This window comes from Ictidomys tridecemlineatus, chromosome 7 (assembly GCF_052094955.1).
Source record: "Ictidomys tridecemlineatus isolate mIctTri1 chromosome 7, mIctTri1.hap1, whole genome shotgun sequence".
NCBI lineage: Eukaryota > Metazoa > Chordata > Mammalia > Rodentia > Sciuridae > Ictidomys > Ictidomys tridecemlineatus.
Genome location: NC_135483.1, coordinates 43,223,928 through 43,241,489, shown reverse-complemented (window position 1 = coordinate 43,241,489; position 17,562 = coordinate 43,223,928). Strand labels below are relative to the sequence as shown.

At 34.9% G+C, this 17,562-nt stretch overlaps 1 protein-coding gene and 1 long non-coding RNA gene across 3 annotated transcripts in view; one reads left to right on the top strand and one right to left on the bottom strand.

Annotated features, from left to right (window-relative positions):
* Positions 1 to 17,562, bottom strand: part of Pip4p2 (phosphatidylinositol-4,5-bisphosphate 4-phosphatase 2) — a 48,564-nt gene that overhangs the window by 15,683 nt on the left and 15,319 nt on the right. For both annotated transcript variants that reach the window (XM_078016932.1, XM_005328642.4), the window contains exons 2-4: positions 8,455 to 8,603; positions 4,193 to 4,299; positions 2,955 to 3,078 (exon numbers count right to left, since the gene is read on the bottom strand). In XM_078016932.1, coding sequence (XP_077873058.1) covers positions 2,955 to 3,078; positions 4,193 to 4,299; positions 8,455 to 8,603 — 380 coding nt within the window. The remainder of the gene's footprint in view (positions 1 to 2,954; positions 3,079 to 4,192; positions 4,300 to 8,454; positions 8,604 to 17,562) is intronic.
* Positions 217 to 4,878, top strand: LOC120892952 (uncharacterized). Its single transcript, XR_013423926.1, has 3 exons — positions 217 to 3,097; positions 3,578 to 3,645; positions 4,642 to 4,878. It is a non-coding gene; the product is annotated as an uncharacterized LOC120892952 (long non-coding RNA).

The following is a 17,562-nucleotide window of genomic DNA, read 5'->3' as shown; positions in this document are numbered from 1 at the left end:
GTGACTTACTCTTAAATATAAGTGAAATATGATTAAGACTTCTATCATAAAAGGAAAACAAATAGAAAAATGAAAAGAAAACAGAGACAAGAAATCCAAAAATAATGCCTCAGAAAAACACAATTAATATTTTCTAAAAAAATGCCATAAAAAAGAGAATTCTACAAAAAAAGGAGAAAAACAGAAAGGGATCAGAGAACAAGGCTTTTCAAAATTAAAAATTAAGTTAGATCATCTAAAATTAAAAGCTTTTATTAAGTTTAGGAAAACTGAAGAATTTTAAATAATGTTGAAGAATTTTCCTAGTAAATTATCTAAGGAGTTCTAGAAAGGGAACAAATAAAATGGAGTGGGCTATAAAAGGCCTACTGAGGAGCCAAAAGACTCTCACTAAAGTACATCCTCATGGAATTTTTGGACAGTGAAGAAAATGAAAGAAGAGAACAGAAAATAAGAGAAAAAAAAAACAGAAAGAAACAGGTCATATAGAAAATATCAGGAGTCATAATACAGCCAATTTTCTCTTGAACAGTGTCATAAAACCTTCAACTTTCTGAGAGGAGAAATTGGCAACCTTGAATTCTACATCTGGAAGAACCACAAAGGGAATATGACATCAGATCAAAAACCATCTAAGAAATAAAAGGGTTAAAATTCATTTCTCTTCTCCTTCTTTTCTCAGAAAGTAAAGAGAGACTTGCTCCACCACAATGAAGGAATAAGCCAAGAACAATCAGGACAGTGTGGGATCTAAACCAGAAAGGAGAAAGAGGAATTTTCAGTTTGATGGTGAAAAATGACAGCTTAGTAGCAGGAAGCCTAAATAAAAGATTACCTGACCCATTGGCCTATGTTAATGGGAAGTTTATAGTTTAATAAAAGAATATGAGAAGAACTAATGATTTATATATGAAAAATTAAACAAATCCAAAGGGGAGGTTGCTGTAGGTATTCTGACAGTGGAAATGTACAGGGAAGCATTCCCCTGGTGAGCAAACTCTGGGGGATGGAGGGTTGGGAGGGTGTTAGTGGTGCCCTGTTTCCCACACTTGGAATACCCAGCAGTTTCCCATTGAAGCTATTAAGGTAACTATGCAGGTGTACTCTCTAGTTTCTATGGTGACGTCCTTGGAGAAAAAGGCTCTGTATTTGTATTAACCTGGACATTATCTCAGTTAGCTAGCACTCAGGGTTAAAGGAATACTAGTTAGAATGTAGTTATAGAATGTAGTTATGGTATCGGTGAGCTACCTAACTTTTGAGAAAAATAAATGCAACTGCTGGGAGGAGCAGCCACTTCTCTTCTGCATTGTCTGTGTGTGTGTGTGTGTGTGTGTGTGTGTGTGTGTGTGTGTGTGTGTGTGCATGCGCTTTTGTTTGCTTCTTTACAGGTTTCATTACAGGTTACAGTTATCTATAAATCCAAGAAAATGTTTACAGAGCCATATGAAAAAAATGTACTATATTACTTGGCTAGGCTGTGAATGTAATTTACCTAATCATAAAAAAGCAAACACTAAATAATATTATAACTTGACTGGGAATATGGAAACAGGTAAAGGAAGAAGAATGGGAGGGTGGTATGAGGGCTAAATCCTACAACTTTACCTGTTTACATAATGTCTAAAATTTCTTAATCAAAAAGAAAAAGGATGCTCAAACAATGCAAACACATGGAAATACTAGCAGAACAGCTGGAAGAGTTGAAAGTACCTGGGGGATGAAAACTAGAGGTCAGCCAGATTAGGAGGCTGCAGTCCGTGTGACATTTAGAATTGTGCATATGAATTACCTTAATAAAAGCAAAAATTTGAAGAAGAAAAAAAAACCAAATCACCCACTCTTTTCTCAACTCACTCATTCCTTAATGACAGCAGGTCTTTTTAAAATTTTTTTTATTGGTTGTTCAAAACATTACAATGCTCTTGACATATCATATTTCATACATTTGATTCAAGTGGGTTATGAACTCCCATTTTTACCACATATACAGATTGCAGATTCACATTGGTTACACATCCACATTTATACATACTGCCATACTAGTGTCTGTTGTATTTTGCTGCCATCTTGTTTATACCCTGGAAGGGACCTTTAATACTGAGGTTCTATTTTGTCTCCAATAAAGACTGGACAACAAAAGAAAACCTGTTCTTTTTCTTCCTGATAGGTAGGTCACTATGAAGTTAACTTTTTTAACATCAAACTTTGAGTTGAAATTAGAAGTAGTAAAACAGTAAATTTCAATAACTATGGCTCATATCAAATTACTTATATTTTCTTGGTTTTTATCCAAAAATCATTAGCAGACTTCATATCTATAATTTACAATGATATAATTATCCATTTTAATCTTTTTGTCAAGCTAGACAAAATTTGACCAAAATCTGTAGTGCTAATTGCTTAATTTTCCTGAGATGTCAATTTATCATTTGTAAAATTGCGGCAAGATTACTATCTTATAGAAATCCTTTATGGGTACCAAAGTTAATTTTTAAAATTTGATAAATTATAAGAACTGTTCTTGAATCTAGAAGCCATGAAGCAGAGCTACTGCATGAGATTGTGCACTCTGTGTTCTGCCAAGTAGGTGGGAGGAGAGCTAAGATTCTTTTGCTCACCATGTCAAAATAATCACAGATTTAAAAAACAAAACAAAAAGATACCATAGAGCTAAACCTGGAGAGGGCACTGTTTTTCTTATTGACTTATCCAGAGAAGCCCCTTTTCTTTTGCAATTAGACCAATCAGAGGATGGATCTTTTGTCTAATTCACAAAAGATGCTGTATATCCTAGCTGTGCCTTTGATCATCTTCTAAATAAGGCTCTTTTTTATTTTGATCAATTTGCTCATGGGCAAACAAACTCTAAGACTATGAGCAGTTGTGAAATCTATAAGATCATGACCCCCTTTTACAGATTGATGCCCTCTAACGAATGTCCGATTACTTACCAGGAATGTGTTTCCACAGTGTCCACACACCACCCTTGTTCCTTCTGGTTGGATTGGCAATGCAGGCTGAGCTGGCTGCTCTTCAGAAATAAGCATTACTGGGCCAAGATTAATTATGCGTCTACTGTGAAATAAAAAAAAATGTAAGTATTTCATTATCCTATAAATGGGCTAAGGGTTCAACCTACAATATACAGCCCAAAATATGGAATATTATCAGTGAAAATATCCTTGTTTTGTAAATTAATGTCCAGTTTTAGAGCCAAAATCACAGAATGTAGTAATAGTCACAAAAGTTTAAAAAAAAAAAAAGTCTTTTTATGCTTAGAATAGAAACAATGTTATTGTACAGATTCAAATCAATGATCTTGGGAACAATTTAACTGCCATTTCCAAGATTTTGTAAGTTTAAATCAGAATACAGTTCTTATTCTAGAAGACAAATTAAGTTTTGTAGAAGATTGAGTTATATTCTACATCAACAAAAATGTGTATGTCGTAAAAGCATCGAAGTGCTAAGTTACAACTAAACTTCCCTGAGCAATCCAGTATTCTTTGATGCCTGTTTAATCAGAGATGGAAAGAAAGCAAAATGAGAGCCACTTTTCCTTTCTATTTTTCAGACTGTCATCAGATGGGCCTGTAATGTTTCATGCAATGATCAAAGAATCAGAAATCACAGAAAAAACAGGTTAAAGTCTCTGTGTGTGTATGTGTGTGTGTGTGTGTGTGTGTGTGTGTGTGTGTGTATGTGTACCTATGTCTATATCTATATCTGCATCTAAGCATATCCATAATGGCATTTGGCAAAAGCAAATAATTCCAGAATTTATTATATATATTGTGCTCATCAGAAAGTAATGTAGCATACAATGAGATATATATAATAACAACCAATACATTTCTGGGTTAAAATTGACCACATCAAAAGTAAACCAACTGGTTCTTTTTAAATAGGTTCAATGAGCCATTGGTTTGTTATAGCGCATTAAGTACTTGCATACAAAGAAATCATTCATTGCTCACTCAAAAATATTATATCCTACAAATACCTATGACCATGAAGTTCTAAGCATGTCATTTCATTAACAAAAAGCAAAAAACAACAACAACAAAATACTAATCTAGATGCTATAATCAGTTTAAGGGCAAATACTGTCTAGAACAAAGCCTGGCATATAATGAGTCTTTAATAAATAGTTGTTGAATGAACAAATGAATGAATCTTTCTCTCTTACCAGTTGGGTCTCGGACATCCTATTCGCCGAGATGTGTCCTTACAAATGAGGAGACAATTACAAGGGCATCTAACATATTTCTTCCCTGTCGGGGGGTTTTTGATTGGCTACATAAGGGAAGAAAATGCAAACACAGCAAATTAACCAAGATACAGATTGTCAAAGCTTGTTTGTGTTTAATAAGGAAATGATTCCTTTAAAACTAAAGCTCCCCAAAGTGCTACCAAAGTACCAAAGAAAAGGTGCACTGCAAGTGGTTCAAATAGCACACATGCTGGCAAGCACTCTATGATATTTTGGGAGCTGGTAGAGATTAATTTTTAAGGGAATATTTCAAAATGAGTTTGTACTGACTTTTTAGTATACGAGGAATATTTATCACACACCAAGAGTTGTTTTCCCTTTAAATTTCACAAGACAAGGTTATCTCTCTTTCTCTCTCTGGCCAGGTGCAAGTATTCATAGAAGATTCCTGCCCCTGTCCAGGAAAAGCAAGCTCAGTAAGAACAACGGGAAAAGTGGAGTTCAGAACACATTTGAACTTTTCTCAAACTTCATTCAGTAGAATATAAATGATTAATTTTATGACATAACTTTTTTAAAAATCTTGTAATTGCTCTTAGTATTAACATTTAAAAAAACTTTGGAGTAAACTTAAAAATGAGAATAAAAAACATCAAAGGAAATATCATTTGCAATAACTTAAGCTTGTTGAACTAAATAATCTATGAACGGAACAGAACATCACTCCTGCAACATTCCTGCCAAAAAAGTATAACCCGAAGCTAATCATGTGGAAACATCAGACAAACCCAAAACTGAGAGACATTCTACAAAATATCTTGCCTGTAATGTTAAAAAAATAAAAGATGAAGAAAGAACAAGTTTCAGATAAAAGGACAGTAAAGAGATATGACAACCTAATACAACAAGCGATTCTGGTTTGATTCCTGGAGTAGAATATTTTTTTTTCCTCCATAGAGGACTAACAAGACAATCAGGAAAACATGAATTAGGTCAAAAGATTAGATAACATATTGTATCTATATTAATTTCTTACATTTGATTATTTTTCTGTGATTATTTAAGTGAATTCCCTTGGTTTTAGAAAATCTAGACTAGAAAAAATTACTTAGGAAAAGCTAATGTAATATAATGCTAATATTTGGGGAGTTTGTAATTAAGAGACACAAGGGAATTTATCATCTACCTACAGATGGCTTCTGAATTTCAAGAGTTCTACTTAATAATTTTTCGGTGGTGTGAAAGTGATGTGCATTGGGTAGAAATCATATTTAGAGGTTTGAATTTTGATCTTTTTCTGGGCTAGAGATATGTAGCATGATATTTCAAGATGCTGGGAAGAGGCAATGAGCTGCAGCTCCCAATCAGTTAGGCAATCTCAAAGAGAAACAATCTACATTGTACAGTGGACTGTGCAGCTGACCTGGGATGTTTGGTAGGGTAGGTATATTAATACATTTTCAACTGACCATATGTTCAATTTACAAAGGGCTAACTGGTACAAAATCCCATTGGAAGTTGAGGTTATATTCAGTATTATTACAAAAATAATACATACTATCATTTTTAACTATTTAACCTTTTTATGTGTAATATTTTTTAAAAATATGTAAAAATTTTAAAGTAAATAACCTTGATAAAAATATATGAAAGTTAATAAGCCACCTATGATTTACTAAAGTGTAGATGTAGATAACTAACTCCAAATATCTCAAATTCACAAACATCCAGAATGTATACCTATAATTTCTGAAGTATTGAGAAAAAATAGAATAGAAGAATTAATTTGTGTATATCCAAAATTTGCCATTAAGAAACTGCTTGACAAATGACAGGATTTTTAAAAAATATCTTCTTCCTATCTCACTTCTAGACCTCAATTCCTTCACTCATGACACCAAGTAACTGAACTAGAAGATTTCAAGCACTAGTGCTCAGTGCTAGCCTATGCCATGTCATGTTCAGTCTTCAGTGAAGAAGAAAAAAACAAAACAAAATGAAACATGTCCTTATGTACAAGTTTGAAGATTCTTACTTAGCAAAATAGATTTACAGGTACCAGGCACTGTGCTAGGCTTTTAACCCCTGCATCCCAACAGCAAACCTATAATGCAGGAATTGCTATTAATAATGAGAAACCATAGTTTAGAGAAGTAACGTCTCCAAAGAAATAGAGTTACTAAATGACAGAGCAAGGACTCAAACCTCAGGCCTCAGCCTCTGAATCTTAGTCTCTCCATCAGTTACACAGTCATCTAGTGCCACTTTTTCTCCAAGACATCTCAGATTTTCCATTAACTTGTACTAGAAATCATTTCTCCCTTAACCTTTAATTCTGTATTTCTCCAAGTCTTGCTAGCACATGTGTGCACACACATAATACATACATGTGCTCCTTACTTCCCAATTCAGTCTGTTGAAAAAGGACATCTATTATTAACCTTAGATTTCTTTCTCTCTTTTTTTCTTTTCTGTTTTTTAATCGGCATAGGTGTATCAGGTTTCTATCAGAGTGGCTGTCATTAAAGAGGACAGATATACTGATACCCCGTTTTAGATGACATGAGGAGAATGAATCATAGTGAAACTCAACGGGGCACAGAGAATTATATATATAAGGGACCATTGGCCATAGCCCATTATATTTGTATTTTCAACCTAGAACATCTCCAAAGAAGCTCCTAATCTCCTAACACTTCTTCATTTAGAATTTAAGATCAAGTCACATTTTAAATATTAGCAAGTTGTATGCTAAGATACTGCTCAAGGTCTTTTTTTTTTTTCTTTTTCCTCTTCTGTAATGTTACTGATACCAAACAAGGCAATCTGATTAAATACTATTCACTCTCCCTGGAATCTTCACAATTGTACTTTACTCCACAGGAGGCAATAATCATGTAACAATTTCAGCAAAATTTCCCTTACATTCAGAGGTAGTTTTCTTATAGCCAAACCCCACCGATCCTGTTGAACTTCACTTCTAAGTAGCCAGATTGATCCTGTTTGCTAAATCTGCACGTTGAGATTCCTACACAAATGACCAAGGCTGTTCCGTTCATCTCCATGAGTTATAAAACTTTATAACTCCCTTTGTCTATTCATTAAAGAACAAGAATTGATATGGATGATATTAACACTAACATGGAATCCAAGGAACCGTTGAAGGCACTGTTATTTTAATTGCTTTTATGACTCATGAGACTCCCAACTCTTACTTTTCTTATTCCACTCACAACTCTTACTCTCTTGCCAACTCTGCAAAGAACACTAAAGAAGTTAATGCTAATTCAATTCACTACTCAGCATTCAACTTATGAAGAAAACTGCTAGTTTTGTAGGTATCACCAATTTACACAATAAAATTTTTCTCCAAATGACATCATTTACGGGGAAAAAAACTATTGACAATGAAATATATTGCTTTATGACTTCAGGTTTTATTTTAGGACATTTCTATCAAACATATGAAGGCCAGTATCCATGATTTGTAGTTTTTGAGACACAATAATCACTAGCTGACTTTTTTAGACTTTTCTAAAGAGGAAAAAAGTACAAACACCAAAAATTAAACTATTGAATTTTGCAGATTTTGAGAAAGACCAGAATATTTCAAACAAAACCTAATGATGAAAGTAGAAACACATTTCATCTAAGGCAGTATATGATTTACCAGTTTATGATGTGAAACTGTAAAATGTTTGCTTAAAATGTATTTGTTCTTCCCAAAGTTCAGTTTAAAAAAGTATCCTTCAAATTTTTTAACATTTCACTGACTTAATATCTAGCAAATGGAATAAAATGTCAAGGTATTTGTAAACACTTTGACACAGATTTTTAATAATAATCACATAGTTATAAAAGCTCAGAGAAAATAATACTGACATCCTGCAGACATAAAATAAGTTAAAAAATTTTCTACATAATAGGGACAAAGTCCACATTTGCCTTAAAGTCTAGTATATTTTCAATTTTTGTGAAAGCCAGAAGGGATTTAGTTGTGATGTAAACAGATACTTAAGATAATCATAAATACCTGCCAGTCTTATTTTAGAAAGTAAATTCACCAAAAATATGATTTAACAGGGTTAGCTCAAATAAGGAGGCATCCTTGTATGACAAAAGACAGAAAAAGACAAAAAAGATCACTCTATTTGTACCCATCCACTCTTAAGTAACATTATCAAAGAACTTCCTTTAGGTAATAATTTATGCTTTTGTTAATGGAAATTTCCACTTACCGTAGCTTCATTGCAAACCGTACACTTAACCACATGCTGGTGAAGTTTGCCATCCAAATTGATTAGCGATTGGCACACTCGGCAGTTGATTACAGGAATACCACTGGCATCCGGGCTGGCAATAGCGGTGTATGGAGGTGGAAGTTCCGCTGAAAAAGAAATGAATTGCTGAATCAGAGTTGCTGAGAAATGGCTAGTTTGATGTATAAGCAATAGAAGTAGAAACTATCAAAACTTTCCACCATTTTGTTTTAAAACTGCTCAATTTGCCTTACTTTCAGGGCATAAACACACATGAACTATGTTGTCAAGTAGAATAATACTTAATGCTGATAAAATCTCAATCTTGTTTGCTTAGGTTCTCCCCAATGACCCAACTTCCTTTTACTAACATACACTCAAATCTCCACTCCATTCCTTGGGTAAATTCATAAAGGAGAGCTTTAGGCCTAAACTAAAAATCTCACTATTAATCTGACTACCAAGAAATAAAAGTGGTCACCAAAAGTGAAATTTTAAAATCATGTGTATATAAATTGTGTACTACCATGCTTTTTTCTCTGTTCTGGGCCCAGAATGGTCATGATAAAAATAAAATGAGAATTTGGAGGCAGACAAGGAGAGACAAAAATAAATCTAGGAAAACTAAACCAATCAGTGGGGAACAAAAAAGGAACTATTCAGGCTGGAGATATAGCTCAGTTGATAAAGTGCTTACCTCACATACACAAGGCCCTAGGTTCAATCCCCAACACCACAAAAAGAAAAAAAAAATGAATTATACTAATTTCAGACACAAGACAGAAATAAAGTAAATTTAACAATTTTCGCCTAAAATTTCTCTCTACCATTACAGATCTAAGAAATGCACTTAAGTATTTATGGATAAAAAATATGATATTGGTATTAAATTCCAGCAGAATAATTACAATGAAAAGAATGCGGAACTGATGAAACAAGAGTAGCAAAAGCTGATAATTTATGAATATAATAACAAGAAGGTCGTTTCGTTCATATTACTTTTGCAAATGTTTGGAAATTCCCATAAATCAAAGATGCACATATACTAAGTTTGTCATTGTTTGTTTTGTTGGGAGGTTTAAGTGTGATAGAGTGGGTAAGGGTGTGACCTGGTTTCAGAATCAAGTGTGCAGCCTGGATTCAAAATCAAGTGTTCATCTGAAGCATCTATTGTTAGAAAACCAGAGAAAAAGAACCCTGATATACTACTCTAACATGTTATTTCTAAAGGACACTGTCTAATCCCTCTATGTAGACATCTCAGTTATAGGTAGAGAAAGCCCTTTTGATGTAAAATATTAACTTAGGACATTTAGAAAGGGTCACACCCTTACACATGATTGAAGCACCTCTAAAAAGAACTGATATCTCAAAACGAGTTTATAACACTACAAAATACAAGCACAATAGCTAATTATGAAAAAAGCTATTTGTGAAATAGTGGTTTTTGTATCCACTGTATTATATTCTGAATTCTGTAATATTTTAAACAGCATCAAAGCATAGCACAACATTTAAAATCTATATATTATCATGAGGTATTCTTGGGGTTCATCACACACATTGTTTTTCAGACTACAAAGGATTAGCAACAAGTGTTATTCATTCAAATGATTCATAAGCCAAATTTCTGCAACAGCCAAGGCCCTGAAAGAGGCCACTTTGAAATAATAATATGCTTACATTTCTGGGAAGCTTACACCAGAACACTGCCAAACACTGAATTTGAAAGAAGCTATACATGCCTTAAATTATAAAAATAGCTTTAAATCCCTTGAAAGAAAGTGAAGTTGATACAGAATAACCTGTAATACATTAAGAAGACAAAAACAGGTTAAAGGAACAATGAGTCAACAATACATTTAAGATCTTGCAATTTGCAAATTGCTTTATCAGATCTCACTAAAGAAGCCATTATTCTGGAGAAAAGAATACATACCTCACTAAAAATTCAAGACACACTGACTCATTTCAAAATAATTATTAGCATTATTAATAAACCTTAATTTCTTCCCTTATTTTTTCTTTGAGTTATAAAGTAAAATGAACTAGTTCTCCCATAATCTCAGAACTCTGTTTTACATACAGCATAGAATAGAAATTTAAAGTCAGAATGATTTCACTAAAAAAAATAATAATGATAATAATAATAATAATAATAATAAAGCCAAGTACACTGGGGGTGAAGGGAGGAGTTAACACATGGCAAGGACATCAAAAGACAGTAAAATCCATCTAGTCAAACAAAAAAATTGCTCAAAGCACCCTTCTAAGAAAACTTCAGATGGTGATCCTAAGAATCATTTGATTTGCATCAGACTCTAAAAAACCTTGTGGATATTTCCTGTAAGATTAGCACTACATAATTTTAAATCTTCCAAAACAGAAAAGCCTTGAATGACAAAACGGTGTTCAAATCTACTCTTTTGGAGACTTTGGAAATGGAGGAAGGTGGATGGGATAACCAGGAAAGATGGAAGTATAAAATGGGAGAGACCTTAAGCCCCATGAGGCTGAGGGCATGCCTGGCACTTGTCATAATGCCTACTCTATCACAGATGGTTACTAAATATTTATTGAATGATTGAGTGAATCACTGAAATTCTTCAGACACATCTATGTCTTTTCCAAAAATAACACTAAGAATATTACAACTAGTCTCCTTGTAGAGGAGCTGAGAACCTAGCAAAAGAGGGCAGCTTGACTGAAAAACATGGCTGCCTCCTCCATGGAAGAATAATTTTTCAAAATGTGCACTGAAAGAGGTGAGGTTGACAGGAGATGTTGGTCTGGCTGACCAGACACATGGAATCAATCCAAGAGATCAATAGAATGACAGATGTTGTAGCCTAATTGCTCCACTAAATACTGCTTCTAGGCCTTCCATTTCAATTTTCTGCCCATTACTTCAGCATTAAGACAATTTAGAGATATTTCTTATACTGGCCCTGCCCTACCTCTAGGACTTTATCCCAAGGAAGCCTTCACCTATCTTCCCTTGTAAAGGACTTGTAATTCCAGAAATTGCTTCCAAAGTTATCAGACCCACAATAATCAGCAACTTAGATCCTTTCATGGTTTATGTTTTCATTTTAAAACAGGCAACAGATCACCAATACAGTCCTATTTAAAATTTTCGGCACTAGGTGAAAAGTCCACTGCAATCTCAGGATTGGGTATCACTAGACAGCAAAGATACACAAAAATTCTTCATTTTGAAGAGTCTTAATTGTTAATTAAACAATGGTCATTTTTTCTATGGGACTGAATAAATCTTAATAAATAAATTAAATAAATGAAAAAAATTTTTCCTCCCTGTGGGTAGTGTTTGTTAGATTAATAATCCTTTATCCTAAAGCACTCCCTCAAATCTCCAGAATTGTACAATGTTAGACATTGAAGCAATCTTAGGAATTATATTGTCCAATTTGTTTATTTTATGGAAAAGAAACTAAGCCCAGTGCCCAAAGTCCTGACCTTCTAAAGGCTACACAGACATTCAGCAAAGCCAAGATCTGACCCCTGCCCCAGAGATCTCTGCACAGCAGCCACCTCCCTTGGTGAGTAATGACTTTAACATGGGGGAAAGTGTGAAGACTAATGAGACTATTCTGTAGAATCAGGCAAGAATTCAACAGTGAATTCAACAGTGAATTTCCAGATCTAATTTTTTTCAGATATCTTCAACAGTGAAGATATTTGAAAAAAATTAGATCTGGAAAATCAGAGCTGGGGAAAAGAAAAAAATGAGCAGAGTATGAAAAAAAAAACATCATGTGACAATGAAAGTTCATTGAAAAACTGAGACTCATAAAAGAGGCAGAATGAACACATATGGATCCCAGGCATTCACAGTGGTCTTCCTAAAACACTCAAAAGGAAACATTACTATTCCATAAACCCACAAGTGATCAGATTACATTTTCCCGTCATCACAAACATCAATATAATTTATCTGTTTCATGCCAAATAGCCCCTTTGTCTTGCTAATTCATCCTGGAATATTAATCCATAATTCATTTTTTCCCACAGATATATCCTCCAGCATTTTAAAGGTAGAAATACTTTTGCTGGGTTGCTCTCACTCTTATTAGTCTCTTTGATGGCAATATTTGCCAGTTTAATTCACTTACTCTCTCTATTCAGCCCTCCAGGCCCTTTACAAAGTGTATCAAAATGGAAAAATGGCATCAGATTAAAATGAGAGATACTTTAGAATACTGTTATAGAAGGAGCAGCCTGTGAGGAAAGCCTAGCTTTTTTCCTCCTCTAGGTGACTAAGTTGTAAATTCCAATTTTTTTTTATTGTGGTTATTCCCTCAGCCACAGTAGTGACAGCTGTTTTCTTACTTTTTTCTTTTATGTTTGTATTAGTGCATTACAGTTATACATAATAGTGAGGTTCATTTTGATATAATCATACATGCATAAAATAGAATTCACTCCATTTCAGTCTCCAGTGCTTTTTGTTTGCCTCCCTCCCTTCCTCCCTTCCCCCATTCCCCTCCTTTACTGGTATTCCTTCATTGTAGGAATTCATTTTCCCTTAGGATCTTCGGGATAGTGTGGGTTAGAGATGAAGTGAGTTTGGCCACTATGGGATAGCTATGTCTAGTGGCAGACCTTTCCAGACCAGCTCAACACAGAGAACAAAAAGCCTAGTTTCTCTTCTTCCCCTTCTCTGAAACCAAAGAAATTAAACTATCCCAAGACACTCTGGGGTTCTCCTAGACCCATGACTTTCTCAGGAGGATCTACCTAGCAATACTCAGATTAGAATGTAAATGTGCTAGGGATCAGTTTCATGATCCTCAACTCCAAATCCACCCTTCTGTATTCTGCTCTGGAAAACTGATGCTGGAATACTGCAAACCATGCTTCAGCTTCACCAGGTGGATACTGGTCAGCCATTAATAGAAGATAGAGCCTGCAAAGTTGAAGGAGGAAAAATAGACTTGTCCCTTCTATTTGTTGCCTGTTTGCTCCCTAGGAGCTTCCTATCTACCTGTTGGCTATCTAATTGTCACCTCAAGAGTACTACTCCACTCTGGCAGTAGCATTTTGTTTCTATAGCAACACTGAATCCAGTTCCCAGTTTTCAACATTTGCCAGAACCAACTTCACAGTGTCCCCTCCAATAAAACCCCAATAATAGCTAGCCAGTTTTTCTTCCTCAAGTGTACAGGTGTTTCTCAGAGATACCAGAACCAGCTGGCAGGTGCTTCATCAGAAGTCATGTGACAACTCTGTAGGATTCCTCCTCTAGGTGACTAAGTTGTAAGTTCCAATTGTTTTTTATTGTTGTTGTTCTCTCAGCTGCAATAGCAGCACCTTCTTTCTTTTTTACTTTTATGTTTGTATTAGTGTATTATAGTTATACATAATAGTGGGGTTCAGTTTGACATAATCATACATGCATAAAATATAATTCATTTCAGTCCCCAGTGCTTTCTCTTTCCTTCCTTTCCTCCCTCTCCCCATTCTCCTTCTTTTACTAGTATTCCTTCTATTTATTTATTTATTGTTGTTAATTGGTGCTTTATAGATATACATAAAGATAGAATCCACTATGGTATATTCATATATGTACATAGCATAATTTCGTCAATTTTACTCTACAGTTCCTCCCTTTTCCAATCTCTCTTCATTCCCCCTCAATCCCTTTCCTCTACTGATCTTTCCTCTATTTTACCAGGACTCACCCCCGCTCCTATTTCCCCCTTACTTCACTGTAGCTTCTGCATATGAGAGAAAGCATTTGACCTTGATATTTTGAGTCTGGCTTATTTCATTTGTTATGATGTTCTCCAGTTCCACCCATGACCAGTGAATACCATACTGTCATTCTTCTTTATGGCAGAGTAAGACTTCATTGTGTCTATATTCTGCATTTTCTTTATTCCTCTGTTGATGGGCACCAGAGTTGGTTTCATAACTCGGCTATTGTGATTGCACTGCTATAAACATTAATGTGCCTGTACCACTATAGGATGCTGATTTTAGTTCTTTTGGATAAATACCAGGGAGTGGGATAACTGGGTCATGTGGTGGTTTCATTCCTATCTTTTGAGAAATCTCTAGATTGCTTTCCACGGTGGTTGTACTATTTGCATAAATATTGCACCAACAATATATCTGTGTATCTTTTCCCCTACATCCTCACCAACATTTAGAATTATTTATATTCTTAATGATTGCCTTTCTAACTATAGTGAGATGAAATTTCTATGTAGTTTTTATTTGCTACCTCTTTGATACATTGGGATGATATGTTTATATTTCAGTTACCTAGTTAACAACCTTATACCTAGTTAACAATTCTTTACATTAAATTCTATTGTGTAGTTTCTCTCCTCTGACCAAGTCTTTCCTATATAGAAGCTTATATGGAAAGTGATCCTAGGAAACAAGGATGGCACTGAAGGAGTGGTTGGGTTAACTTGAGCTTGAACGTCATGGGGAACTTCTTACCAATGGAAAACAGGATGGTAGTAAGCCATCATATGGTGCTATCCTGCTGAATCAGGTTATACTTTGTATCTGACTGTGATTTTGTGATTCTTTTACTGAACATGAGGCTGTAAAAATTACTACATGGACTACGATGTAGATGGATCCTCATGAATGCACTTGGCCCTTACAAAAATAAATAAATAAATATAAGGCTTAAGTCTTTGAACTCTCTATTCAAGTCATAGTTAGAGAACAAAAGAACTCCGAGCAAAGCCTTAAAATTTATCATATACTTCTAATTAAGAGAGGGGTTATATTGTTGGAAATCAAACACAAAATTTCATTTCTTCGAATTAAAAAAATTATCATGTCAGGTAAATATTCACAGCCTTACTAAATCTCTTATTGAAAGCCAAGCCATCGATTGCAAAGAGGTAGAACTCTGGAAATTGGAATGAAGCCATGTGGTTGTACCCAATCAGAGTAGAAAATCTTGAATTCCTGAGTCACTCTGAGATTCTCTTCCAAGAAGAAAATAGATTTCCCTCTGTATCTGAGAAGTCCAGTCTTCTCTTTCTGGAAAACTCTGTAATGACCTCACTGGGATAGTTGCTTTAGAAGGAGATGGCCATTTTCCTTAAGATCCATCATCAAGACCGTTCGTTGGGTTTGGGGCTGGGGTTGGGGCTGAGCGGTAGAGCACTCAGCTAGCACATGCAAGGTGCTGGGTTCAATCCTCAGCACCACATAAAAATAAATAAATAAATATATTGTGTCCAACTACAACTAAATATATATATATATATATTTAAATATATATTAATATATATTTAAAAAAAAAAGATCCTTCATTACCTCAAGATCCACAGTTAAGAGTCAAATCTCAACATGCCCCACACAAAGACAAATACAAAGTCTTAACTTAGGTAGAAGCTTACAAGTTTTGCAAAGTTATTGATAATATATATGTCTCAAATCTGGAAAATATTTTTAAGTAGATTCTAAGGATTACAAACCAAAGAAAATAGAACATAATACTAGCCAGATTTTTCTGGATTAAGTGTTTGTTTTAATAAGAAGTGATCCTCAGCACCACATACAAAGATGTTGTGTCCGACAAAAACTAGAAAATAAATATTAAAAATATTCTCTCTAACTCTCTCTTAAAAAAAAAAAAAGAAGAAGCGACTATAAACTGAGAACACTGACTCACATGGTAAACTGAGCACATGTAATCCCAGCAACTTGGAAGGCTGAGGCAGGAGGATTCTAAGTTCAAGGACATTCAGGCAAGCTCAGAAAGACCCTGTCTCAAAATATAAAATAAAAAGTGCTGGGATGTGACTTAATGATAGAGGGCCCCTGCATTCAATCCCTAGTACTGTAAAAATAAACCAAAAAATAAATAAGTGACCCTAAGAGTTTATTTGTTGTTTGAAGAGACACAGTCTCATATTTAATGAGACCAAGATATCAGAATATCCCTGGTATGATTCAGAAGAAGTGATCAAGTGCTTAGGGAATAAAGAATGTTGGAGTGGATTCATCATGTGAAACTTGCACACCCACACACCACTACATCCCCTGAGAAGGCTCAGAGCATATTCCCTTCACTAAGTCACCCATAAATATATAATAGAGGAAAACATGCATGCTGCTATGGTTGTTCTCAGTGTAGACCAAGCACACAATACAAGACGACTGATATCTGTGGGGATTATGTGATGCTATACTAACGAGCCAACTAACATTTAAACATCAAAGACAAAGTGGGTACATTTCTTATAATGGGAAGTAGTGTACATTCAAATATTTTTACCAACTAGAACCATTGGCAGTGACTAATTAAAATTAACCTGGGAAAAAATGAGTAGGTAACCTGCAAAAATGTTATCTGATTGCATATGATAGAAAAAATTCTAGATATATTAACCAGCAACCTAACTTGAGTAGCCACAATAGTCCTAATTTTCAACCAGTTCCCAACAATAAGATCCCAAAGCATCTCTATTTGAAGGGGTGGCTGGTGCCTGTGAGGAAGGTTCCAGCAGCACTGCCATAGTATATCCTGCAAATCTTCCTTCAGACCTTCCAAAAATAGACCTATACTTAGACTGCTTACTGGGGGAAAAATACCCAGATCATTCAACAATGACTAGACACTGACTTCAATAGTGCTAACTTCAGACCAGATGGCCATCAAGTGATCTATGGAGTCTTAGTTCAAGTCCAACTCACCTTAGCTCAAGTCCAGCTCTGACCCAATAGATCTTGGGACCCACCCTGAAGTTATTTTCCTTGTCCTTAAAGATTTAATTTAAATAGATATTCTTGGTAACCAGTAATATTGCCAACTTGGTTCTGTGGCCCAAGAAGAATGGGGGCCAAGTGGAAGTTCTTGAAACTTATACCAAAAGCAACATTGCATCCCTGAGGTAATGTCAGACATGAGTGCACCATGAAAGATTAAAAAGATGCAGGGGTGGTGACAGTCATCCCATCTTCCTTCAACACACTTGTTATCGTAAATTTGCTGCTGCAAGGCAATCCTTGTTTTTTAACTGGAGAAGTATAATAGGTCACTCTATGAGTTCTGCTGCCAGAGAAAGTTGAGAGGCCTTTAGCTGTAGGCAG